Consider the following 27,581-nt stretch of genomic DNA (forward strand, 5'->3'; position numbering starts at 1 on the left):
AAAAATGGCTACTGGAACACAGCTCTACATTCTCAGGCAGTTCCCTCCAGCCTCTCCATTGCACCTTAACTAAGCAGGTGATAACCATTTAATGTGTAAGAATAAACTCCAGGATAACCTCTCTACTCTGTTTGGAATCTCTCAGCCATTGACACTTAATTTTGTCTCATTTCTCTCTTTCCCCTTTTGGTCAAGAAGGTTTTCTCAATCCCTTGACGTTAAGGCCCAGATCATTCTAGGATTTCTGTCCCACGTTGCCAGGAAGGTCCACACCCCTGGGAGTCATGTCCCGTGTAGAGAGGGGGAGGATGGTGAGTTTGTTTGTGTTGACTGAGAGAGAGAGGCCACATCTGAGCAACAGAAGAGGTTCTCTTGGGGGTGACTGTCAGGCCTAATTTTGAGTAGGTTTAGCCTATCTCACAGGGCTGTTATGAGAGCTACATGATTTGATACTTGTTTCTCAGGGTGGTGGCTGACATATTTTAAGCATTCTGTGAGTGTCACCTCTTATTACTAGGGAAGCATTATTGGGGAAGAGGAAGAGGCATGTTCAGCACCCAAGTGGAGGTGACAGGTGGGCCGTTGGATATATAAATCCTGGAGTTCAACGGGCAACCCAGGGTAGATGCTGTACATTTGGGAGTTAACACTTGTGACACATCCATTCCTGAATGTCTATTATGAAATGTGCTGATTGTCAAAATAGGCTGAAGTGATATTAGGTATCTTATTTATGATGATTATTGAATTTTGTCTGGCATCTTTGCTGTGACCCTTTAAACTATCCCTTTCTTATTCTTGGTAATTCTTTTTAAAACTCTCTTGTGTTAAGTGCAAAGGCCAAGGTACTTATTCTTGATTTTCATATATATACATTTGCCATCCTTTCAAATTAATTCCTTTCCCTCCATTTCCACTCTTATCCAGTCCCTCATCTCCCATCTGGTTTATCAGGTCACTCAATACATCTCCCAGACCACTCTTACCGAAGGACTGCTTCTACATGCTTCTTCCCCATTCAACAAACAACATATAAGCAATTGTAACTCACCTTCCTTGACCCAGCATTAACATCCTACCACAGCCAGCCCTGTCATCTACCAATTCATACTCATCTTCCAATGACTTCTAACATGGAGGTATTAAGTAAAGTTGGCACTCTTTCCAGATATGCAATAATTTGTGTTCTGTTCCTTTATTTTTGGTGTTCACTTTTCTCCTGAACCTTACTAAGTACCCTTCAAGACACAGTTTGCCTTGCTTCTTCCAAAGAACCAATTCTGTCTGGACACCCCTTTCCACAGGGATTGCTGCCTTTACTTTAAAATCCCACCACAGCCCTCTTGCACAGTTGTGTTGGAGGGGTGCCCTTGTTTCACAGCTGTACGTATTCTTTTTCCAGGAATTTAATCAGCTTTATGACAGAGATTGCCTTTTATTTCAGTGCTTCCAATGCCTTATCGAAACCCTTGTGGGCAGATATTTTGGAATTCAGCTAACTTTTAAAAATTCTAGAAAGGTAAAATGATATTCAACATTTATTAAGTAATAACCTCATGGATACTGGGACAATACCTTGTAATAAAACACCAATATTTTTGCAGCAAAACTTACATATATTCACAAAAAGCAGGATAAATAAAGATTTTAAAAACATCACTTCAAGTCAGGTTTTGCTACCAAATGAATTCAAGTGGAGTCAGGTTTTGCCACCCAGTATGAAACAAAAATTTATCAGGAGTTATTCTAGTTTGCTAGCTGCCAGAATGTGATATACCAGGGACAGAATGGCTTTTAAAAGGGGAATTTAATAAGTTACTAGTTTACAGTTCTAAGGCCAAGAAAATGTCCCAGTTAAAACAAATTTATAGAAATGTCCAATGTAAGGCATCCAGGGAAAGATACCTTGGTTCAAGAAGGCCGATGACGTTCAGGGTTTCTCTCTCAAGTGAGAGGAGCACGTGGCGAACACAGAGTTTCTCTCCCATCTGGAAAGGCACATGGTGAACAGGGTCAGGTTTCCTCTCTCATCTGGAAGGGCACATGGCAAACATGGCATCATCTGCTAGCTTCCCCTCCTGGCTTCCTGTTTCATGAAGCTCCCCATGAGGCGTTTTCCTTCTTCATCTCCAAAGGTCGCTGGCTGGTGGACTCTGCTTCATGATGCTACAGCATTCTCTGCTCTCTCTGAATCTCTCATTCTCCAAAATGTTTCCTCTTTTATAGGACTTCAGAATCTAATCAAGACCCACCCAGGAGACATGTCATCACCTAATCCAGCTTCATAACCACTCTTGATTGGGTTACAACTCCAGGGAGATGACCTGATTACAGATTCAAGCATACAGTATTGAATAGGGATTATTCTGCCTTTACAAAATGGGATTTTGATTAAAACATGGCTTTTCTAGGGTGCATACATCCTTTCAAACCAGCACAGGAGTATTTGAATTTTGGAATTGTAGATTAGGAATCATGGAACTCTGGTAGTTAAATTGAAGTAAATATCATTTACTACCACATGATAAATAGCTAGCCCTGCAGGGACAGGGGGCGATTCTGGGGTTACCATGGTGTCCATGGCAACCCAAGTTAGCCCTAAGGTAGATTCAGTTATAGGGGAGAGGTCTTAGGGGAGAATAGTCTTAGAACTAGGTCTTCCGGAAGACCTCTGGGGAGAGTTCCTTCAGGCTGGTCCCTTGGTCCATTCTTGGGCTTAAGCAATCTTAGCTCTAAGAAATTTGTGAAACCTGATCGCCGTGATGATAGTGTTGATGCGATGATGATGTCATGACCACACCCCCTTCTGTTGCTGACATACCTTGTTTTAGGCAAACGTTAGCTAGAGTTTCTGAAATCTCTCCCCCTTTCATCTAACTATGAGCGTTCCACACGGAATGGTCCATTCTACTTTGCACATGACAACCCGTGTATCTTGCCCTCCCCAAGTCCTCCTTTCTTTAAATGTGCCCAATTTCTTAAACTGTTTCTTTTCCTTTTGGAAAATAGATACATGTTTGTTGTATACCAAAAAAAAAAAAAAAAGAGGAAACCACATAAAAAAAGTTCAAAGGAGGTTAACATTATCTAAAAACCTCACTATCCAGGATCTGCATTAGCATTTTTGTGAATGTCCTTCCTGATTTCTGTCTCCTGTATCCTCTGATAGTTAGCTGTGTGTAATTTTATGTAAACTTAGTGACACTGTATTTTCTGTTTGGCATCTACTTTACTTGCTCATTAATACTTAGGAAATGTTTTTTAGGGTTGTTAATAACTTTAATTTTTAATGGCTTTATATATTCCATTATATGTTTATTTAGCTCCTTCTCTGGTGATGGACATGGAGGCTGTTATTTCTTTTTAATGCTAAGAGTATGGGGCAAGTATTATTGAATTCGAATACAAATTATCTGTGGTTTTCTGCTGCCCACCTCTTCCCTCCTTCCTTCATCTGGCTTTGGTTTCATGGTTATGCTAACTTTGTAAAACAAATTTGAAACAAATGTCCACATTTCTTCAAATGCTCGAAACTATTATCTGCAAAACTGCTCTCAAAGTTTGTGAAAGTCATCTAAACCTGAAGCCATTTTTATTCTCAGAGTAATCCTTTGATGACTTTTAAAAATTCCTCCATGGAGGAGGGGCCAAGATGGCGTCTTAGTAATGTGTGCACGTTTTAGTTCGTCCTCCAGAGCAACTACTAAATAACCAGAAACAGTACAGAACAGCTCCCGGAGCCACGACAGTGACCAGACACACAGCGTACCCCATTCTGAACCAGCTGGACCGGCTGCGAGTCTCCGGAACAGTGAGTTCCCGAAGCTGCACGCAGTTCCCCAAGCCGCACGCAGTTCCCCAAGCCACGGCAGCCGGCGCCCCTCCCCCACAGGCAGCTTCCTGGAGGGAAAGGAAAGAAACTCTAATAGTAGCAGAGACTGAGTCCAACCAAACACCAATAGTGGCATTAATAAACAAATTCTGACTACTAAAAATAGGCCCCCAGTTCAAGGGAAACTGGTCAAGGCGGAGGTCGCCTATTGGGCTAACAGAAAAAGGGGAAAGGGGATGAAACAGCCTTCTGTGGCTGTTTCTACGGAGGCTTGGCAGCCTCTGGATTCAGCGGTGGGATTACACAGGCTGCAACTGCCCCAGGCATACGCAGAAACAGGCTGCTTTCAGGGCTATCTCCCGTCCGAACCTTCCACACGGGAGGGGTGAAACGCAGCTCAGGTGGAATCCCTCTCTCAAGGAATTCAGACCCCAGGGCTTCGCAATTTGAAGCCATTAAAACCAGCCTACAACCTTTCTTCTGTCTCCACCACGCCCCCAGCAGGGAGAGCCTTCCAAAGTTAAAGGAGCCACAACATCTTTTGCTGGGGGGACCCGCAGACAGATAAGCGCCACATACTGGGCAGGATAAGAAAAACAGAGCCCAGAGACTTCACATGAAAGTCTTTCAACCTGCTGGGTCTCACCCTCAGGGAAAACTGACGCAGGTGATTCCTTCCCCCCCGAAAGGAGGCCAGTTTAGTCCAGGAAAACCCGGCTGGAGTCTGTAATACCTATGTAGACCCTCCTAAGGGTGGGGAGGGAAAAGGCACCTTACAAGCAGGACAAGAAACAAGAAAACAAGAACTGAAAAATTACTCTCTGTTAAACAAAACTTAAGCTAGAGGCCCAGAAAAAGCTGAATTGAAGGTCAAAGAACAGATAGAAAACAAACTCATCTAGCAAGAAAACCCTAGGTAAGATAAGTGAAAGCAATCTCCAGAATAAACTAATTAAGGTAATTAAATGTCCAGACGCCAGCAAAAAATAACAAATCACACCAGGAAAATTGAAGATATGGCCCAGTCAAAGGAACAAACCAATAGTTCAAATGAGTTACAAGAACTGAGACAACTAATTCTGAATATACGAACAGAAATGAAAAACCTCATCAAAAACCAAATCAATGAATTGAGGGAGGACATGAAGAAGGCAAGGAATGAACAAAAAGAAGAAATGGAAAGTCTGAAAAAACAAATCACAGAACTTAGGGGAATGAAAGATACAGTAGAAGAGATGAAAAAAACAATGGAAACCTACAATGGTAGATTTCAAGAGACAGAGGTTAGAATTAGTGAACTGAAGGATGGAACATCTGAAATCCAAAAAGAAACAGAAACTACAGGGAAAAGAATGGAAAAATATGAGCAGGGGCTCAGGGAATTGAATGATAATATGAAGCGCACAAATATACGTGTTGTGGGTGTCCCGGAAGGAGAAGAGAAGGGAAAAGGAGGAGAAAAACTAATGGAAGAAATTATCACTGAAAATTTCCCAACTCTTATGAAAGACCTAAAATTACAGATCCAAGAAGTGCAGCGCACCCCAAAGAGAATAGATCCAAATAGGCGTTCTCCAAGACACTTACTAGTTAGAATGTCAGAGGTCAAAGAGAAAGAGAGGATCTTGAAAGCAGCAAGAGAAAAACAATCCATCACATACAAGGGAAACCCAATAAGACTGTAGATTTCTCAGCAGAAACCATGGAGGCGAGAAGACAGTGGAATGATATATTTAAATTACTAAAAGAGAAAAACTGCCAACCAAGAATTCTATATCCAGCAAAATTGTCCTTCAAAAATGAGGGAGAAATTAAAACATTTTCAGACAAAAAGTCACGGAGAGAATTTGTGACCAAGAGACCAGCTGTGCAAGAAATACTAAAAATTCCTCCATGGATATTGATATGCGATAAGTTTTTCTGTTTTACTTGAATTAATTTTTGTGATTTATGTCTTCCCAGAGGGTCATAAATTTCACTTGAGTTTTCAAATTTACTAGCCTAGCATTACAAGTATATGAACTTAAGTCTTTCTTAATTATTATAACCTCTCTCTTTTTTTTTGGTCTCTAGAAATTTTTGGTCTCTAGAAATGCCAGTGATTTTGTCCCTTTGATGAATTTTATTTTTTCTTCCTTTCATCTTTAAGAACCAAGTACTGGAATTATATATGAATTCTAATGTTTACCTGTTTTCTAATGCATTAGCATCTCCCTAGATTTAAAAATTTTCTTCCCTTAGCTTTTCTCTGGGTATCTCCTATCCCCTCAAGGGAATTGAATGTTTATTTAATTTCTGAGTATATCTTTGGCTGGGTCTCATTTTTATGAAGTGTAGTGTTGTAAATTTTGTTACTTTTAAATCTACTTTTAGATGACCAAAATGTTATTCTTTCTAACTGATCTGGAATTCCATTTTTGGTTTCTTTTTTAAGGAATACTTATTTAGAAAAGAGTTACAAAATTCTAAGAAATTGATTTTTTTTTCTTTTTTTCATGTTCAAATTTGATCCCCCCCCCCCCCCCCATTTTGTGGTAGTGTGGTCAGATATGGTCGATTTTCTAAATTTGCTCTTTGAAATATATGGAGGCTTTTATTGGTGATATGATATTGTTGACACTGATAGTAGCTAATCTTGGATTGAGTTTTGCATTCTAGGCACTGTGCTAAGCAGTTTGCATGCATTGTCCATTTAATTCTCATCATGACCCTATGATTGTTACTAGGAGTTTAGAGATAAACCAAGAATCTGAGCAGATAACTAACTTGCCCAGTTGACTAGGAAATGGAGGAGTCCAAAAACTGCAACCTGATTCCAGAGTCTGTAATCTTTACTGCTCATTGTGCATGTTTGATGCGTAGTTTTTAGAAGGCTGGTAGTGTTTGTGATCCCTAAACCAGCCTGATTGGTTATAGTCAACATTTCATGTTCCTTAGTAATGTCCACTTGACAAAATAGTTTGAAGCTCCCGCTACAATCTTAGGAGTTTTAACTTACTTCTGAGCATGTGCTTTATACAGTTTAATACTGTGATATGGGCCATATAAATCATATCTTTATTATGGATTATATCTTTATCAATAGAAAATTACTCTCACATTGCATGTGGTTGTTTTGAAGTTTTGCCATACATTTTACATTGTGTAATATTATGTTCCTTCTTTATTTTGTATATTCACAATATGTTTTTGTCTTCTGTTAGTTTCCATTTGGGGGAAGATGTTTTGTTTTGGGGAGAATATTTTGTTTTGGGTTTGTCTTTCATAGGCAACCTAATATATTTTTATTTTTAAGCCAACCTGAGGGCCTGAAGTTTAATAGTGTCTTTAGCCATCTCACTAGCTGTCATCTAGTTTTTATGTCATTTTGGGTTTTTTTCTATGCTTCCTTCCTTCTTTTTCTTTCTTATCTTACATGGAGAAATACATTTTGTTTTATTTCGTTGGTTTTCTGTTTTTCTTGCTTTTTCCCTCCAGTGGTTAAAAGGGTTTGTTTCTTATTTCTAATTCAGCTAGTTGCAATTTTTTTATGTTTATAAGGATTCAACAAAGACGTATTGATAGAAGTATCGTTTTACTATAAAGAATAAAATTCATGTATTTTAAAATGAGAACTTAATATGCTTTACTTTCTCTCATCCATTCTGTGGTTTGTTGATATTATCTGGAATTATAGTAACAGGTTATTGTTATTGAATATTAAAACAATTATCTTTTTTAAGAATGTTTTCTTTGCATAACCATATTTACATGTCTAATAACTATCTTGTTGAAATAGTTTTAATGCCTCCTATCATTTTCTGTCATAAGCTGAGTTATTTACTTCAGTTTTCTTCAGAGTATATCTTCAAGTGGTTTTTTCAAATGCTCACTTAATTAAAATACCTCCTGAGCCCTAACTTACCTGAAAATTACTTCCCAGTCCCTTCATAAGGAATGATAAACTCAAAATGTGTAGAATTTTCATGTCATGTCTCTTTCCTTTAAAACTATATATTGTTTTATTGTCATCTATGACAATGTGGAGGGGAAGCCTGAGCTATCCTAATTTTGTTCGCTTATTATTTTTTTATCAGTTAGGATATACTTTAAGCAAAATAAATAAATAAAGGCATTTCATTATGTCATTCATCAAGAAAACTGGGGATGATGGTTTAAGGCAGGTTCAGCCAGACTGGAAGCTCTTTCTGACTTTCCCCACTACCATCTTTCAGCATTTTGGTTTTTCATCTTCATCCTTTTGCCTTATATGGTTGCAAGAAGGCTGCCATGGTTCAGTGCGTCATAAACACTCTCAAGACAAGCAGCTGAAGTGCCAGAAATGGCTCTTTCTCCAGCAGGTCTGTCTTTTTATTATCAAAGTAAATCTTTTCCAGAAATCCCCCTAGCCGACTTTTTGTTTTAGTCCATAGGCCAGAGCTAAGTTCGTGACTGTCTGTGACTGTTGGGGAGGCTGGGGAAATAAGTTTGCTTAGAAAACTCATGACTCACTCCTGGGGTTAGCAATTCACCTCAGACAAAATGTGTAAGAAAGGAGGAAGAAGGCAATGTTTTTTTGTGTGTGTGCTACTAATAAGTATCAATCATGTAGCTATTCTACTTTTTATCTGCCTTTATGCCGGTAGACTTTCAAAAATGTCACTAGTGTACATTGTCAGCTAGGAGAACTACAACCATCACGACATCTGATGATTTCTTTCTCCCTTCCTCTCTCTCAGCTCTCACTGCTCACACAAGCTTGTTCACTCCCTGTCTTATTTCTTGGCCTTTCTTCAGGGGACATAGAAGGCATTTCACTGGATTCTAGAGTTGGAAGGACTGAGCATAAATAGTAACCATCAGTGTTCAGGAGCCATATATAAAATATTTTGTCACTCTTTACTGTAACACACCATTCTGCCATCAACGAGAAGTTGATTTTCCCCCAAGATTCCAAAAGAATGCTGTTACATTTTACATGAGCAAGGTTTAAGGGAATGGAATAAGTTACGTTGGCACTGGTTGGAAAGGATTTGAGCAATTCATGCCAAAACAAATGTCGGGTGTTAGGTTCTTTATATGGACTGCTGATAAGAAGGGAGGGGTGAAATTAATGACTCTTGTACTTCAAGTTCTCATTCTTATACTTGTCTAGGGACAAAAATCTTTTTGCCTTTCATCCTTTTGAAAAAGCAGGTCAGTGCGAGTTTGATGTCTGGTAATAGTAGTGTTATAGGAAAAGTTGATCTTTTACGCACATGAAAACATAAAACAATTCTGTATTTATGTAAAGGGTGATCCCCTAGGCCATCATCCTTGACTGTACTTAGACTTTTCTCCTGCTGGCTTTTAAAATCAGAACTGCTACTAAGTGGCCTTGTGGCCTCCATCCATTATTTGGCCCATGTCTTGATGGAAGGACTGATTTGAGGAGAAAAAGAAATTTTAGGATAGATAAGAGAAGCTCATTGCTGAATCATCTTGAAGAGGGGTCCTCTTAAGGATTAACTATTTGATATAGCTAAGGAGCAGATAAAGGTAAAAGCACATCTCTTCACGTAACAGGGAAAATAAGACTAAATCCTCAACAATTTGGAAACCAGAGTTTATGGATTAGAGAGGAAAATGGTGGTACTGGGGGACAAGGATGAGAGAATATAGTTGAGGTTTTCTTGTGGTGCCAGATGTCTCTGGAGGAGAAGCAAAATGGGAAAGAAATGGAATGTGTAGTTCTTGTCATCTCATAAGAAGTGTGTCCTTTCATCCAGAGAGAGTAACTTTTTCCCCGTTGTTAGCAGAATTGAACGTTTGGAGTACAATACATATTTAGTGTCTCTAAAATGACTCCAGTGAGAATGGTGAGAGGGAGATGCCATCTGAAGTATACTTTGAGAGTGTAATGAGAGAGCCAAGGCTGTTATTTTCTCAACTTTCAATAGCTCTTGACTCTTAGAAAAGTTTTCAGTTAAAATTTAGTCCCTGTAAAACTGGAGGCAATAAAGGGCAGACAATACCCTTTGAATGGAAGAACAGTTTCATTCCATCAAATGATGGCTTGCTTAAAATGTCAGGTGGAAACCTAATGTTTTCTCTCCTCGGATGGAGAGTACTCTGTGTATTCTGGAGTAACGTTTTCTGTGGCAAAGGTTGAAGCAGTGGCATGTTTGGCAAGAGGTTATGTGTGTGTTTTTAGAATTCTCTGCTTGCCCTGGTGACTGCGTGTTGTTGTTTTTTGCCTCTGGAACCCTTGGCTTTTCAGAGTGATTAGAAGACTTCAGAGGGAGTGCCGTAAGTAAGATAGGCTTGAGTTTCTTGTGTTTACAGGGAGAATAGATATTTTGTTTTAGAATATGCCCATTTCATGTAGAGTGCCTAATGCAAGAGCCTGCAGCATACGAGCTGGTCTTTTTACACTAATAATTTTGAAGTCAGCCAAACCTGTGGTGATTAATGGGGCTTTATTTGAATCTCTTGCCAAACAGGTTTTTAAGCAGCTTAATTTCAGATAGGTCCTGCAGAGGTTTTTAAATATCTTAGGATTTGGTTCTCTTCAGTTTTGAAAAACCTCTTTAAAATAAGCTCTCTGGCTATTAGTGCAGATCAGAAATTAGTTGATTAGGCCGAATATTATGCCATTCTCACTCCTTGGAGGATTATTGATGTGTATTAATTAACTGACTATTATACAACAGCCACTTAGCTTATTTTCCTTCTTTCTTTTTGGTTCCATTTCCAACTCACATTCTATCTAATGACTCCCAGCCACAAGGCCTGCATTCCAGCACACCTTGAAAATGGTAACAATGTGAAGCTGACGTTTCGCTTTGGGTGGCCAGAGCAGAGGTGCCTTTGGGGTGGAGAGTCACAGCCCCAGACTGGCTTGGGCTGTAAGTGTTGTTCATAGTGTAGGGGAATCACTGTTTCCACGTGCTGCCGCCTTGTAAACCCAGACTCCACCGTGTAGGCTGGCCCTCGTTCTAAGGGCTCCGGCCTGAGGACTCACCTCTCAGTGCTGGGCTCCATCCTGTGATTAGAATATGACACATACAGCCCAGCCTGGTCACTTGGCGCGTGGTGGACACTGAGGCTCAAGTTGGCGTTGTAAAGGGACACTGGGAGATCGAACGAAGTTTTTTAACCACTGTGCTCTGTAGCCCATGTCAGAATTTCATGTTTAATTCAAAAGCTTCCCAGATGGTTTTAATTATGGCTCCAGTAGAGAACTCTTGTTGCTAATAACCTCTTTCAGCCTTGGGGTCAGACTTCTGGATGAGTGTATTTTAAAGGGAAGCCTAAGAACAACCTGCATCAGAAGCACCTGGCAAGCATTTTAAAATTCAGATTCTCAGGCCTCCCGCAGACCTACTTATTCAGAATGAAGGAGGAGGCCAGGGATGGGCCCCTGCATGTAAATAAGCTTCCCAGGGTGATTCTGATGTTCTTGAAACAGATCAGAAATCCACGATCCAGCAGCTGCTCTGCCCCGAAGCAGATCCAGATTTTGAGTGAAGAGCGTGTACCTGGTTTGCACCTGGGCATGGGTTGGCTCCAGCCTGGCAGGTGCCCAGTGTGCTCAGCAGAGGCATATAAGGGACATTGCAGCTGCCTGAGGGGACAACTGTGTCCTGCTGCCAACACAGTCACTGAAACAACAGTTCTGCCCTTTCTTCCTTTTTTAAATAAATAATGGAACAAATGTTAAAATAAATTGGGTAGAGGGAAATACCAGTGGTCAATGAGAGGGAGGGCTAAGGGGTATGGTATGCATGAGGTTTTTCTTTTTTCTTTTTATTTCTTTTTCCTGAGTGATGTAAATGTTCTGAGAAATGATCATAGTGATGAATACACAACTATGTAATGATATTATGAGCCATTGATTGCACACCAAGTATGGAACGTTCACATGTTTAAAATGTTTGTGTCGTATGTTGATTGGTTTTATTAATAAAAAAAATTAAAAAAAAAAACACGGGAATTGCTTAAACGCTTTCAGTGGGTGAGGGTAAGGGGACAGAATATTGGACTGTTCTCCCAGTCCTGGGTGTAGATGAGACCTGTCCTACCCCTCCTTTCCTCCCTCCTCTCCCCTCCTGTGCCCCTCCCCTTCCCACCCCAGGCCATCTGCAGCTAGTAGCAGAGAGAGAAAAAAGCTGGGAAGCAAAGGAATCTATTTGAATCGACTCTCTTGATTTTTAAAATTTCCTGACCCAGTTCATTTGCCATCTGAGCTTGACCCCATGAGGTACTTTCTTGGTTCCCTTCGCTCTGGCCCGTGGGAGCGTGAGGAGACGTGGACACTTTCAAGTTCTGGATCATAACTTGAAACTGGCTTGAGAAACCAGAGATAAAAGAAACAGCGGTTTCCTTTGCTGCCCTATCTCCTCTGGTCCGGCTTGAGGTGTGCGACTGGGCACAGGATGGAAGCCAGGCTGCCAGTGTAGCTTCCTTGACAAAGTTAAGGAGGCTGATTGTTACATTCACAGGCACTTCCTGGCATGCCCCCCACCCTTCTCTTGATAGAGCCCAGCATTGCCTTTTCTTCTCCACCTGTTGGGGTTAGATTTAAAACGCGCCGGCTTGTTTTGCAGGAACGTTCTAGGCTCCATTCTGCAATGCCTCCTGCGCAGAGGCACTGAGCATGGTAAAGTGTAGCCAGCGCGCTGAGTGGTGGGTTGCTTTGTAAAGGTTCCTCGCCTAGATGGGGATTCGTGGCCTCCAGGTGCACTTTGAAAGCAGAAATAGTCTGTTTTCTTTTCGGTCCTCCCCTTTGGATTGCAGAGAGATGCTTCACAGCTCCTGACTGCAGTGACGGACTTGGGGCCTGTGCGCACTGGCCTGCTAGATAGGAGAACTCTCCCGCTCTAATCTCTAGTAACTGCTGCGGCAAGTGAGGCTCTGCATCGTTAACAATGGGGAACATCCACCCAACGCTAACATGCACCAGGCCCACCCTCAGAAAAGAGGGTCAATAGGAAGAAGAGAAGAATGAACTGTATAAAACCAAATCCTCGCTTTCAAAGCCAGGAGATGCCTAGCAATTAATTAGTTAGTTATTGAAACTAGACTCTATGAGGACGCCTGCTATGCTTAAGGAGCTGTAGTTGAATATGGTCCCTGTGCTCCAGGAACTGCCAGGCCAGACAGGGAGGAGGAGATGGAGTATCCATCTCAGTGAGGATACAAGTCAGTGTTTCCATAGCTCAGAGAAGTGCCATCCTGCTGGGAGAGAAGGGGAAGGTCTGGGAATCCTTTCCAGAGAAAGCACTGCAGTGTGATTTCTGAGATGGGAGGAGAAAGAAACTGGTAGACAGATTAACCCTCACCCTGCCGATCTCCCCATTGGGCTGGGGATTATGTCTGGCCCAAGAAAAGAAACTTGACCTCAGTGTCCTCTGTGCCTGCAGTGAGACTTTCAGGAAGGGCAGGTAGGGGGGTGGGGGAGAGGGCATAGCTATGGAAGCCAGGAAGGTACCCAGCTGTGCAGCCAGACTCCCCTCGGCAAGCTTGGGGGAAAGCACTACGGCGCTTCCCTCATAAGCAGTAGGTTTTAGCTGTGATTTCCTTCTAGTGTCCTCTCTCCTTTCTCTGACATGTACCTGAATTTAACCAAGGCATACAACATACACACACATCTAGGAAAATCAGATTCCATTTGTGGCCATATTTCAATTATCTGTAGTTATTGGGAAAGTATCCTAACATGTAGATAACCCCTGAATTTTACTTTATTTTACTTAAGATACTTAAAGTATTAAACAGAAGAATGATTTCTGGTAAAACTGAGCAAGAAATTATGAAACAAGAACAGGTAGGCATATTAAAGAGTCAGTGATCTTAGTAATTAAAATTCTGTTATTAAATTTAATTTTAAAATTAAGTATTTTATTAGATATATTATTAGATATTTTACTTGAATATTTTAAAAGCAACTTATAGGATAAACTCAAAATTGGACAATCAAAAATGGAATAGTGAATTAGAAAATTTTACTGAGTAATTTATGAAGAGCACAAAATAATAAGTAGAAGTTGACATGGAGAATAGATTGAGGATATAACATTGGTGTGATAGAAAGAGTTTTAAAAAGAAAAGAGTGAGAAACTATAACTTTAATTAAAATGTATTCCTCAGCAAGAAGAGTAAATCCAGAGGGAAGTCCTGGGGATACAGGAATCAGTAGTGAACATATCACAGATGGATAAAGTATGTTGGCATAGGTAAGTTAGCCTAGTGGAGGAACCAATTCTGAAGCCAAACTGCCTGTATTTGATTCCCAGCTCTGCCACTTCCTAGATGTGTGGCTTTGGGCAAGTTACGTGACCTCTCTGTGCTTCAGTTTCCTCATGTCTGTGAGAAAAATGATAGCTATCTCATAAAATGTGAAGATTGAATGAATACGTACTTGTAAAGTGTTTAGAACAATGCCAGCATATAGTTATTTAAAATCCTCTAAGAGGATAAATAATATGTAGCTTCCATATAGCAGAGGGAAAACAAAAGCAAGTTCAGAATTTTATCAATTTATACAAGGTAGATAAGGAAGAGCGAAAAAACAAATAAGATGGTTGAAATAAGTTCAATTACATTATCAAGTGCAATTAAAATAAATGGTATAAATTTGCTTATTGAAAGATTATCAGATTAGATTTTTAAAGGCAATGTGCCACTATATAGTCTGTAAAGAGATATAACAAAACCACTCACACACACACACACACACACACAGTTGAAAACAAAAGGATGGGAAAAAATACCATGCAAATACTAACCAAAAAAAATTAATTAATGGAAGGAAAAGGTCACCACATCATAACAAAAGGAACACTTCACCAAGGATATATATACAGCATTGTATGCAGTTGTATGCAACACAGCATGCAGATATAAAACATATAAAGCAAATTCTGACTATTTATAGAAACAGTTCAACATTTCACCATCGCAGTGAGAGATTTAATGCTTCTATCTGAAACAGATTAGACAAAATTTAGGATTTAGGAGACTTGAACTATAAAATTAACCGTTTTGATTATCTGTATATCTGCACGTGTGTCTCCAACAAATAGAAAGTGTATTGTATTTTTAACTTCTTATACAAAGAGTGATCATGTTCTGTGTCCCTAAGGAAGTCTTGTGCTTCAAGGAAATCTCTTACCACAATGCAATTAAATCACAGACCAATGATAAAATGATAGCCTATGAGATGATTAGTTGGAAACTAAAATCCATTCCTAAATAACACATTAGTTCAAGAGGAATTATAAAACTGGTAATTATAAAATATTAAAGTCTGAACAACATTGAAGGTACACTCTGCATATCAGAATTTACGGGAGGCAGCTGAAGCATTAGGAGTGTGTTTATATCCATAAATGTATTCATTGTAAAACTTGAAAATAAGTAAGTTAGGTATTCAACTCAAGAAGGTGGGAAGAAAACAACAGGCAAATCTAAAGAAAGCAAAAGGAAGGAAATTGCTGTAGGATGAATTACATACCCTACCAAATACATGTTCATAATCTTAATCCTCTTCCCTGTGGATGTGAAACTGTTGCAGATGGGCCCTCTTGAAGATGTTCTTTTTACTTCAGGGGTGGCCCACCTGAATGAGGGTGGGTCTCAGTCCAGACTACAGGAGGTCGTATGAAGAGAGCCTGGAAGTTACAGAAGTGAGAGAGGATGAGACATTGCCTTGTGATGGAAGGCAGAGATGCTAGCCAAGGGACCCCAAGGATAGCCTGCAGCCAGTACCAGAAGGTTACAGGTTTTGCAGAGAAAGCATCGCCTTACTGATGCCTTGGTTTTGGACTTTCAGCCTCAGAACGATGAGCCTATACATTCCTATTGTTTAAGCCAGGACCAGTTTGTGGTATTTGTGATAAGAGCTCTGGCAAACTAAGACAGAAATAAATGAAGACAGAAGGGGAAATTAATGAAGTTGAAAAAAAAGAAACAATATGGAGGATTATGAGAAGCTTGTTCTTTAAAAAATGCAGATCTCTTACTGTTTAATAAAAAAATTGGGGACGGAGCAATTAAATAATGGTAGGAATAAAAAAGCAGACATAACTATAGATACAGTTGTGATTTAAAAACCTTTGAGAAAATCATTATCAGTAATGGCCTATTAGAAAATGTAATAAGCAGAACTGTAAGGTATTTAGGAACAAATGCAATAGAAGACGTGCAAGATTTTAATGAAGAAAAGGAGAAAATTACAAGGTATATGTGAAGGATATAAAAAAAAAACCTCTGTTATAGAGCTTTTAATTCTCTTCAAATTAATCTATAAATTCAGTGCAATATCATTCAGGGATTTACCATGGAATTAAAAGAGCTAATCCTTAAATCTATAAGGAAAAGCACATGGCCACAAATAGCAGGTATGTTCTTGATTTTATTATTATTATACAGAACAAGCAAACATACAAACATTCTTGATGTTTAAACATTCTATACATGGTGTACAATCAGTGGCTCATGATATCTTCACATAGTTGTGTATTCATCACATTGATCATTTTTTTGAACATTTGCATCTCTCCAGAAAAAGAAATAAAAAGAAAAAACTCATACATGGCATACCCCTTACCCCTCCCTCTCCTTGACCACTAGTGTTTCAATAGCAGATGCATTCTTGAAGAACAGCACATAGTGGGGGCACTTGCCTTCCCAGATGTGAAGACTTACTCTGAAGTTGTAGTAATTAAAGCACTGCAGTATTGGCGCAGGATTATATAAATAGACTAGGAGAACAGAAATAGAAAATAGGAATAGATGTGTACATAGAAACTTGAGAAGACAGCAATGACATTACCAATCAGTGATGAAATAACAAACTGTTAAAGAACGTTAGGGCAACTGATTATCCATATGGAAAAAAATAAAATTAGATAACTTAGTCATGCCGTTCATAAAATAAATCATAGATAGATGGAAAACCTAAATGTTAAAAGCATTTATAAAAGTTAAAATGTTTAGGAGAAAAACTACAAGAATATACTGAAGCTCTTAGGGATGCTTTTCCTGAACATTACTTAAGATAACAGTTTTAAAAATCAAAATGTAAAAGTGTGTTCAACCAAAGACACACACACACTCAAAAAGGAGAGCTCTCTCACAGACTCGGAGAAGATCCTTTTGTAATGCATATGGCTAGTAAAGAATAACATCCAGAATATATAAATTACTGATTCAAATAATAGTGAGGAGGCAGTGTGGCAGTGGCTCAGTGGCGGATTTCTTGCCTACCATGCCGGAGACCCAAGTTCAATTCCCAGTGCCTGCCCATGTGAAAAAACAAAAACAATAATACAAAAGAAATAATAATAGGTAAAAAACTAATCAAAAAGTGGTCAAAGAGCATAAGCAGACAGTTAACAAAGAAGCAGTCAGCCAGCCCATAAACATAGAAAAATGGGTATGGTGTCGCTAGGAATCAGGCAAATGAAAATTAAAGTAGTAACAGGAGGCCATTTCATACCAATCTGTTTGACGGAAATGTAAGGGCCTGATGATATCAAGGGATGGTGAGAATATGGAGCAATATGAAATTTAACACTGTAAATGAGAGTGAAACTAGGTATAGTCACTTTGAAGAGCAGTTTGGCCGTGTCACATAAAGCTGGAGATGTACATAATCTGTGACCACTTCAGGGCGGATAATACAGAGAAACTCTCATGTATGTAAACAGAGTGTCCATTGCTGTATTGTTCCTTATACAGAAAACTTGGCGACCAGCAGGAAAGGAATTAAAATGCAGTCTGTTCCTACGATGGAAAGCTATACGGCAGTGAAAGGAAATGAATTAGAGCTATGTGTATCAAAATAGATTAATCTCTCAAAGGGTTTTTTTAAAAAAGGTCACAGCACAATATCATCCATATAAAACTTGAAAATACACAGAATAATACTGCCTGTTATTACTGAATATCTATTCATGTAGCTTATTAAAAAACCCCTAACTTCCCAGGCTGAGGGACTTGATTGAACGAGACGTCAGTGTCTTGGTCCACCCTGAGTGTAACATCTGCATCAAAGATAAGTCCACCTTCAAGACAAATTCTTCTTCCACCCTAAGATCCAGAGCACATTGCCATTTAGTTGGATTTTTAGCCCTGGTTCCCAGCCAGTCAAGAGTTCAGATGTTCAGTTGTTGATAGCTACCCAGCCTCAAAAAAATTTTTAATTAAACTAAGGATTTACAAAATGATCTTCATGTGTCCAATTTCTGTAAGTCTTCATTTTATTGGACAAGAAGTTACCAGAATGACCAGTTTAGTTGATTCAGAAATTCACGTGAACTCGAAACCCCATTCTCTTTCCTCAGTATCACACTGCCTCTAGGTTGGGCCCCTCCCTCCTTCATGCTTTCTCATTTCATCTGGGAGAACAAAAGTAACTGCAAACGCTTCCCGCTGCTGACTTCCGATAAACTACAATTCTACTCAGTTCTCAAAGAAAATTCAAGTATGAAAGTTCTCCTGGCAGCCAGCTCCCCTTGATTAGTTATCATATTGGGCATTCTTTCACTAGGTCTGGAATAACAAAGACTGACTGGAAGGGACTTAGCTCTTTAAATGCAGGATGTATTCTGTTTCTTTTTAAAGAAGCTCTTCTTAGCCCACTCCCCCACCCGCTTTTTGGCTCAGTGTTAGGACTTATTATCCGGATTCATATTCATAAATATGTACACTCACTGTAGCACATGGGGGTGAGATGCTTCCCAATTTTTACTTGCTATCCCACCCTTCCTTAAAAATGGGATACCTCTTTCGTTTCCTGATTACCAATTCCTAGCAAAACTTGATGCCTTATGAATATGTAAGAGAATTTTAATAAAACGATTTGAGTGTAGAGCCCTGCGTGTTCTGAAAAATGTTTCCAGAGTCTTCCAAGCGCTCGTGGAAGACTAGACTTCCTGCAGAGAAGAGGAAAATGAGAGAATAGGACATGATTGGTTCAGTTAAGTTGACTGTGACTTGGGTATGAAAAATTCTTTCTGTTGCTTTTAAATTCTTCCATAGCTGCAGAAGCCCGTGTTCAGTAAAGCATTCCAGACAGGTCCGCTCAGCTCAGCGCTTCCCACTGCGTTAAGTGGGACCTAATGGCGGTGGGCTGGGGCCGCCCCTTCTGTGGATTTCTTATTTCATTAGCATTCCAGAATGGGTTCTTGGGGATGATTTCCTTGAGTAATTTGTTTACAGTTAAGCCTTGCAGATTCTCACTTCCCCAGTCTAACAATCTGCTAATTCTTAAGATTGAGGGAAAAAAAACAAAACCAAAACAAAAGTTAGTATCCTATCTTCCTACTTGACAGTGAAGACAGTGTCACGAGCTATATTGAAGAATAATACCAATTGTGGAGCATGGTGTTTTTTCACCCCAGACAGGAGTGACTGGTGTATTTTGCTGTTTTCTCATGATTAATTAAAATAAAGCTATCCATATAGCCAAAATAAGCAGAAGAAACCCATTTTGGGAGTCTGACATTATTGCTTTTTAATTGCCCTGTTCCTCTTGCTCATTTTCAAAATTTGCTTATCTGAAGTAGTTTTCCCAGTCATTAGTGAAAATTAGTGTCTGTTGAATATTTTCCTTTAAGGGGCACCCATTCATATCAGATTGAAAGTCCACCTCAGCCTTTAACTATTCAAATGTTTTGTGGTTGTTGTTGTTTTGCTGTGACTGAGCTCCAAAAACATTTTTTTGCCCTTTCTCCTTTTCCCACTGATCCCACTTAAGAGAGATATTATCTTTAATTCTGGGAGCAGATAATTCACAAGTGTGGTAAGCTGCATTAAGAGCTAAAGAGTAAAACGGGCTTTTAAAAATGGATTTTGTGAGGTAGACAACTAGGTGAATGACCCTTAAGGACTGTATGTTGAGTAAAATAAGCCAGAAGCGAAAAAAGACGAATAGTATAACACCTCACTAATATGGACTAACTACAATGTGCAAACTCCGAGAATTGAATTCGAGAACATAGGTCATCAGTTGAAGGCTTATTGTAAAGTTTCCTAGATAGTAAGCTCCTATAGCAATCACATTTATTCCTGAGTTATAAGAGTTATTTCTAAATTCTTAGATTCTGAGCTCTTTGTATGTAAACTGGTTGTTCCCTAAAACTTTGGGTATCTGTGTGACATACGAGACTCAGATCTTGAGTTCTACAACTCTGAAAGTCAGCATTGCCCCATACAGCAACTGTTTACAAACTTGAAAAGGAGACCAGACTTCAGTTAGTGATATGAATGAAGTAGATCTGGTTAGGACAAAGGTAAATCAGACTAAAAGGTAAAGGATGATATTGACTGTGTCTTAAACTTAAACTTCTGTGAGAGACCAAAGGAAGAGATGTTTATTTGGTGCAAAATTTATATTTTCTGTAGCACACTATCTAATTTAACTTATATAATCAATTTATTCGAACACCATAATTACGTTGGAACCTTGAATAGGGAGTGAGATCTTACTGGTTTGTACAGGTTAGTGTGGTGCCACGATAACCTCCCAGAATAATCTGGGCAGAAGATTAAAAGGATTTGCAAAGTCCCCTTGAGGGACTGGGGGAAAATGTAGAAATATTAAACTTCTCCACCAGGGAAATTCCTGATATTCTATCAAGCATCAGGGACTACCAATTTAATAGGTTGAGCCCTTGATCTTGGGGTTTGCCCTTATGAAACTTATTCCTGCAAAGGAGAAGCTCAGTCTACTTATAGTTATACCTAAGAGTCACCCCAACAGAACCTCTTTTGTTGCTCAGTTGTAGCCTCTTTTCTAAGCTAACTCAGCAGGTGAACTCACTGCCCTCTCCACTACATGGGACATGACTCCCAGGGGTGTAAATTACCCTGGCAACATGGGACAGACCTCCTGGGATGAGCCTGGCCCTGGCATCACGGTTTTGAGAATTTCTTCTTAACTAAAAGAAAGAAGAGAAACAAAGCAAAATAAAGTTTCAGTGGCTGAGAGATTTCAAAAAGAGTCGAGAGGTCATTCTAGAGGTTATTCTTATGGATTGTATAGGTGTCCTTTTTTAGTTTAGTGGGTTAGAATAGCAAGAAGGAAATACCTGAAACTGTTGCACTATAATCCAGCAGCCTTGATTCTTGAAGATGATTGTATAATTATAGAGGTTTTACAGTGTGACTGTGATTGTGAAAATCTTGTGACTAACACTCCCTTTTTTTTAAGACAGAAAAAAAAAGGAAAAACAAAATATAAATAAACAACACAGGGTATGGGATGTTCTGGGTGTTCTTTTTCACTTTTATTTTTATTCTTATATGTGTTTCTTTGGAATAACAAAAATGTTCAAAAATTGATTATGGTGATGAATGCATAACTATATGATGATACTGTGTACCACTGATTATACACTTTGGATGATTATATAGTATGTGAATATATCTCAATAAAATTGCATTTAAAAAAATGGAAAGTTTTTTAGTCTCTTCAGCTTCTAGAGTGGCAGGGAGTACTCTGCAGATTCACATGCTGGCAGGGAGGGGTCCTCGGCCTGGTGGCAGACCCACAGGTCCCTACTGCTGGCTTACAGACCAGACTTCTCATCCTCTCAAATGCTGGATACTAAACAAGACGGCTTCGAAAACTGTTTCCCTGAGGACAAAGACGCTTTAGTTGTCCACCCAGTACCAATACGATAACTCTCTCAATAAACTCAAACCACAGTTTTATTACTTCCAGCGGTCCTCACACAATGAAAGCCCTTCCAGGTATATTGCTTTCTCTGGGTACATCACATATACACTGGTATATTTTTAAAGTCCATGGAAGCTGCCCTAAAGGCCATTAAATTGGGTGATGAGAAAGGGTTATTTATAATGGACTCTACTGAACCTGCCCCTAGCTTTGCTGGTCATTTCTCTTTTTAGCATATAATACTTCAGCATCTTCAACCTGTACCCATCAGAGTCCTATATTAACAAATCATCATTGAGTTTAACAAATCATCGTTGAGTGCCCTTCCTAGTCTTGTCTTTATCTTCAGAAAGGCTTGTCTTAAATCTACCCTTAGTTTGTAGGTCTAGGTCCCAAATCACTTTTTTTTTTACATATTGTTTTTGACATCTTCACACACATACCGTCAGTGTATACATGGTGTACAATCAATGGCTCACAATATCATCACATAATTGTTATATTCATCACCATGATCATTTTTAGAACATTTGCATCACTTCAGAAAAAGAAGTAAAAAGAAAAAAAATCATACATCCCATACCCCTTACCCGGCCCTCTCATTGACCACTAATATTTCCGTCTACCCCATTTATTTTACCCCTTATTCCCCATATTATCTATTTATTTTTTATGCATATTTTCTTACTCATCTGCCCATACCCTGGATAAAAGGAACATCAGACACAGGTTTTTACAATCATATAATCACGTTGAAAAAGCTGTATCATTATACAGTTGTCTTCAAAAATCAAAGCTACTGGAACACAGCTCTACAGTTCTTGAGTCACCTTTTATCCAGAGGTAATTCCAGGATTCCTTTCGATATCGTTTGGGTGACAGGTTCAGGTTCCTGTTGATCCATACCCTAAAGCCACTTCAGCCTGCACTCCATCATTTATGGAATTTGGCACAAGTCTGGCAGGAAGGGAGAGGGATCCCTCTTTTCCAGGGCAAAGGGGCGCAGGCACTGTCCCTGGCGTTTTCCATGAGAGCCAGGTTCCACGTGCAGCTGTTCTAAAAATCATAAAAATAACTGTGTGTTTGTTTTAAACAAATCAAGAAGAATGCAATAAAAAAAGAGAAAAGGGCACACACCAAAATTGTGTCCACCGTTCAGAAATAACCACTGCAAATTGTAAAAAGTACTTCCAGAACAATATATCTGTGTATGGGTATAAATGGGATTTCACTGTTTTAAAACACACCTTTAAAAATTTTTTTTTTTATTTAATGTATTAGAAAGATATTCTCAGTATGTTCCTTTTTGTTGAGATCTTTCATCTAGTAAAATGTAACTCCAGTTGTTTTGTCAGCTTCTTCATGCCTCACTTTTATCTCAGAGAAGGTTCAAAACTTCTTTGAATGGTAAATTAATCACAGAACCCTCACCCCAGCAGGCTGATCTGCCTGTCCCCAGGGGTCTTGCAGTCACTAATCTGGGTTCATTGTTGAGAATCCGTTTTACCTTTTGTTCAGGTGTCAGCGGAAGCAGTGGCGGGTGGATCTCCCGGCCACCAGCGTGGTGATCACATTTCACAATGAAGCCAGATCGGCCTTGTTAAGGACAGTGGTCAGGTGAGGCCAGGAGACGCCACCCATTGTCCACTCGCTGCGGAGATGGAAGGTTTTACCTTGGGAGGGCTGCTGGACATGGGCCCTGGGGCCCAGGCTCGGTCAGCCGAGGGCTGTTGGTGGGTGAGTGCAGATGGGGCTAACGAACCTCCAGGATAAGGGATTGCCTGCGGCTCTTTCAGCCAAAGGAGTGGGGTCAAAGGTATAAGAACTCCCTACCCCAGGGGTCATACCCCAGAGAGGCCCCCGCAACCTTTACCTTTTTGTCTTTCCTCAGTGTGCTTAAGAAAAGCCCACCTCATCTCATAAAAGAAATCATCTTAGTGGACGACTACAGCAATGACCGTAAGTACCCAAACTCATTTCTCCCCGGCATCTGGCCCCTTTCCTTGCCACCCACCTTCCAGTCCCATGGGTGAGAATGAAGAGTCAAGAGGTCAGAAACCAGGGCTGCAGAAAGGAGAGGTTCCTCTGTCATGCCCCAGTGAGATAATTAGCCCTTAAATGATGAGAAACTACTGTGCCTGAATGCAGAGCCCCTTTTTTAAACAACAACAACAAAAAAACACTTGTGGTTCAAAATGCTGTTTCTTTTCTTTAGCCGAGGATGGGTCTCTCTTGGGGAAAATTGAGAAAGTACGGGTTCTTCGAAATGACCGGCGAGAAGGTAAGACTCATTCCTTGGTTCAATACCAACACAGTTGAATTCTGACTTTTTCTAAGTAATAATTTGAAGAAATGTTTCAGCTAAAATAAACCACACACACACGCAACAATTAATCGTCTGGCTTTTGTGCTTATCTTTGCACCACGGTCTACCAGAGCTGCTCAGGAGCTCTCTCCCAGGCAGCCTCCGGAAGGACATTAAAAGCTTAGCTGATTGAAGTTGTCTTATAGACTAGGGCAAGTGTTCAAGGTACATTTTTATTTATGTGTTTAGAATATTAGTTTCTCTCTTTCTTTCCCTTCCTAGGAAGTCTTTATCATTTAGCAATCCCTTGTGCATTAGCGCTTAGAATAAAAACAAAGATTTAACAATGAGAAGTTTAATGACTCCATGCTCCAGGCACTGAGAAAATAGCTGGATTCAAGCCTGACAGCCTGCTGAAGCTGAGCCACCCAAAAAAGGGAGAGAAAGCACTACAATTACATGCTTATTCAATTTTGCAAATGCCGACCTCAAAACCTGCTGTCATTCTTGTCTGTGCTGGAGCTGGGCTCATGGAGTCTATTTTATTGGCAGTTATAAGAGAGACTGTAAAGAGGGCAATATTACCTTGAAGTTTCTGGAGAGGGAGCTAAAAACCCAACATAATTGACACCCAGTTCATCAGTGCCGTAAAGGAGCTTGGTAGTTAGATTCTGTGCTTCTCCGTGGTCTGGAGAAATCTTTCTGGGTGGGAAAATTGCAAAGCTTAAGGCGTGCTATTTTTGCTATTTGAAGATGCTGTTGTTGATCTTAGAATAATGGTTGTATAGCTTTGTCAATGGCAGACTCTTTCTTCTGGTTCCACCCCTGTGGTCCAGCTGGGGTCAAAGAGTGAAGTTTTTCTTAGTGAGAATCTAATTAGCTGATAAAGCAAGTGAACCTGTTAGAATGATGTCATCAGCATCATGTTTCAACCACTAAACTCATTAACCCAGATGTTCAAGATACATAAGCAGTGTAAGAGCCCTTGCCCCTAAGCAGATTCTCTTTGCTGGATTCACATCATTCTTCCAAGCTTAGAATAAAACAAAATCTTAGAATCTGTTGCATTATTTTTTTCCCCTTAACAACCCATCTAAATACATCAATGAATTTGAACTCAAAGTGCCTGCCATACCTTCACCTCAAAAGGGAAAAAATTGGCACAGGAAAAAGAAAAAAAGTGCCTCTAACCTGCTTAAAAGTCAAAATGATGCTTCTAAGTATAAACTTTCCATTAGCTTTAAGTTAGGAAGTTCATTTGGGTAAGAATCCATATCAGTGCATTTGTTCTGGACATAAATGAGAAGAAAAGTGTTGTGGGAAGCCAGATTGTGGTAGGGCTATGTAGAACAAATGACAGAAGAGTGAAACACACTCAAAGTATCTGTCTCTCCATTATTGAAGAATATTTTCTCTGAGCAGAATTCTGAGTTGACAGTTTTTCCTTCAGCACATTAAAAACATCCGTCCAATATCTTTTGACTTCTATTTTTCTGTTTAGAATTTAGTCATCATTTGTAGGTTGTTCCCTTATGTGTTATGAGTCATTTCCTTGGGCTGCTTTCCAGATTTTCTTTTTACTTTCTTTCTTTTTGAGGAGGTGCCTGGTCCAGGAATTGGGCCCAGGTCTCCCACATGTCAGGCGAGCATTCTACCACTGAACCACCCTTGCACCCTCCAGATTTTCTTTTTATCTTTAGTTTCTAGCAGTTTGACTATAATGGGCCCATCTTGTGTTTTCTTTGTGTATATTCTTCTAGGGGGTTGCTAATCCCTTGGAGTATGTAAGATGATGATTTTCCCAAAATTTGGGAAATTATTGGCCTTCTTTTTCTTCTTGTAATTCCTCTGCTCCATTTTTTCTCTCTCCTTTCATTTTTGGACTCCGGTTGCCATGTATGTTATACCACTTGATATTGTCCGAGAGGTCACTTTTTTTTTTTTAACTTTTTCTCTTGAAACACTTTCAAGCTTACAGGACAGTTACAAAAATAGCAAAAACCCCGTACAGAGAATTCTCACATGCACCTACCCACCCAGCCCTCAGATACCCAGATCCACCAATTTTAACATTTGGCTACCATTGCCATATCATTATATTTATCTATCTATCCATCCATCCATCCATTTATCAATCCTTCTATTTATCCATCTGTCTATCTGTCTGTTTGTTTAGTATCAATTGTGTACATCACGCTTCTTGAACAATTAATACTGCCATGCGCATTTCCTGAAAACGAGGATATTCACATGTAATCACCTTAAGTGAGTTATCAAGTTTAAGAAATTTAACAGGGATGTAAAGCTTAAATTCTATTTTCCAATTTTTTCATATATCTCAGTAATGCTCTTTTGAGCCTTTCTCCTCCTTTGTTAGAGCCCATTCAGAACCATGTATTGCCTTTAATTGTCATTGTCCCTTTAGTAACCTTTTTTTTCCAGTTATGGAAACATATAAACAGCATAAACCTTCCCATTTCAGCCACTGCCAGGCATACCATTCTGTGGGATTAATCATAGTCACAGTGTTATGGTACACTTACCACGTTCCATCACTAAAACTCTCCCATTTTCCCTGACAAACACTATGTTCATTATGCATTAACTCCCATTTCCCATTGTCCCCTCACCTAGCACCCTGTACTGTAATTCCTGTCTCTGGAACTTGAATTGTATTCCAGTATTTTCTTTGTACTTACCATGGGGCTTAAATTTATTCCCTTTCATCCCCCCACCTATATGTAGTTCTTGTCACAAATTACATGTTTATACATTATGAGTCCCAAACCGCTGATTTATCATTGCATTTTATGCCTTTGCTGTTTAGACCCTGTAGGAAATAAAAAGTGAAGTTACAAACCAAAAATACATTAGTAGTGGCATTTGTATTTACCCAGGTTGTTACCCTTACTGGGGATCTTTATTTCTTCATGTGGGTTTGAGCAATTGTCAACTGTTTTTTTCCTTTCAACCTGCAGAACCCTCTTTAGTATCCCTTGTAGGGCAGTTTTAGTGGTGGCAAACTCCCTCAGCTTTTATTTATCTGGAAATATCTTAATCTCTCCCTCATTTTTCAAAAGATAGTTTTGCTGGACACAGAATTCCTGGTTTGACTTTTTTTTTTGCTTTCAGCACTTATAGGTTATCCCACTGCCTTTTTGCCTTCACAGTTTCCCATGAGAAATTAGCACTCACTCTTATTGAAGTTCCCTTGTAGTGAAACATTTCTTCTCTCTTGCAGCTTTCAGAGTTCTTTATGTTTGGAATTCAGCATTTTGACTATAATGTGCTATGGCATGGGTCTATTTGTGTTTAACCTGTTTAGAATACGTTGGGCATCTTGGATGTGTACGTTCACGTCTTTCTTTAAATTCGGGAAATTTACAACCATTATTTCCTGGAATTCTCTCTGCCTCTTTGTCTCTTTCTTCTTCTTCTGGGACTACAACAATATTGGTATTCTTGATGATATCCCACAGGTTCCTCTAGCTGTGTTTACTTTTCTTCATGTATTCTTCTTTCTGCTTCTCATATTGAATGCCATAAATGGCCTTCAAGTTCACTGGTTCTTCTGATAGCTCCCATCTGCTATAGAGCCCTTAGGAATTTTTCATCTCTGTTACGGTGGTCTTCACCTTTGTTTGGTTGCTTTTCATACTTTTCATCTCTCTTTTGATATTCTATTTTTGTTCATCTGTTTTCCTCATTTTCTTTCTTTTTTTTTTTTGTCCATGTTTTCCTTTAGCTCTTTGAGCATATTTAGGACCACTTTTTGAAAGTCTTTGTCTCGTATATCC

At 39.4% G+C, this 27,581-nt stretch overlaps 1 protein-coding gene across 7 annotated transcripts in view; it reads left to right on the top strand.

Moving 5' to 3' along the window:
- GALNT2 (polypeptide N-acetylgalactosaminyltransferase 2) overlaps positions 1-27,581 on the top strand; it is a 234,758-nt gene that overhangs the window by 161,163 nt on the left and 46,014 nt on the right. For all 7 annotated transcript variants that reach the window (XR_013170865.1, XR_013170866.1, XR_013170867.1 and 4 more), the window contains exons 4-6: positions 22,998-23,096; positions 23,371-23,438; positions 23,695-23,760. Coding sequence is in view for 1 of the 7 variants with exons in the window: in XM_077149416.1 (XP_077005531.1) it covers positions 22,998-23,096; positions 23,371-23,438; positions 23,695-23,760 (233 nt within the window). In the remaining 6 variants the exon portion in view is untranslated. The remainder of the gene's footprint in view (positions 1-22,997; positions 23,097-23,370; positions 23,439-23,694; positions 23,761-27,581) is intronic.

This window comes from Tamandua tetradactyla, chromosome 2 (assembly GCF_023851605.1).
Source record: "Tamandua tetradactyla isolate mTamTet1 chromosome 2, mTamTet1.pri, whole genome shotgun sequence".
In the NCBI taxonomy this organism is placed as follows: domain Eukaryota; kingdom Metazoa; phylum Chordata; class Mammalia; order Pilosa; family Myrmecophagidae; genus Tamandua; species Tamandua tetradactyla.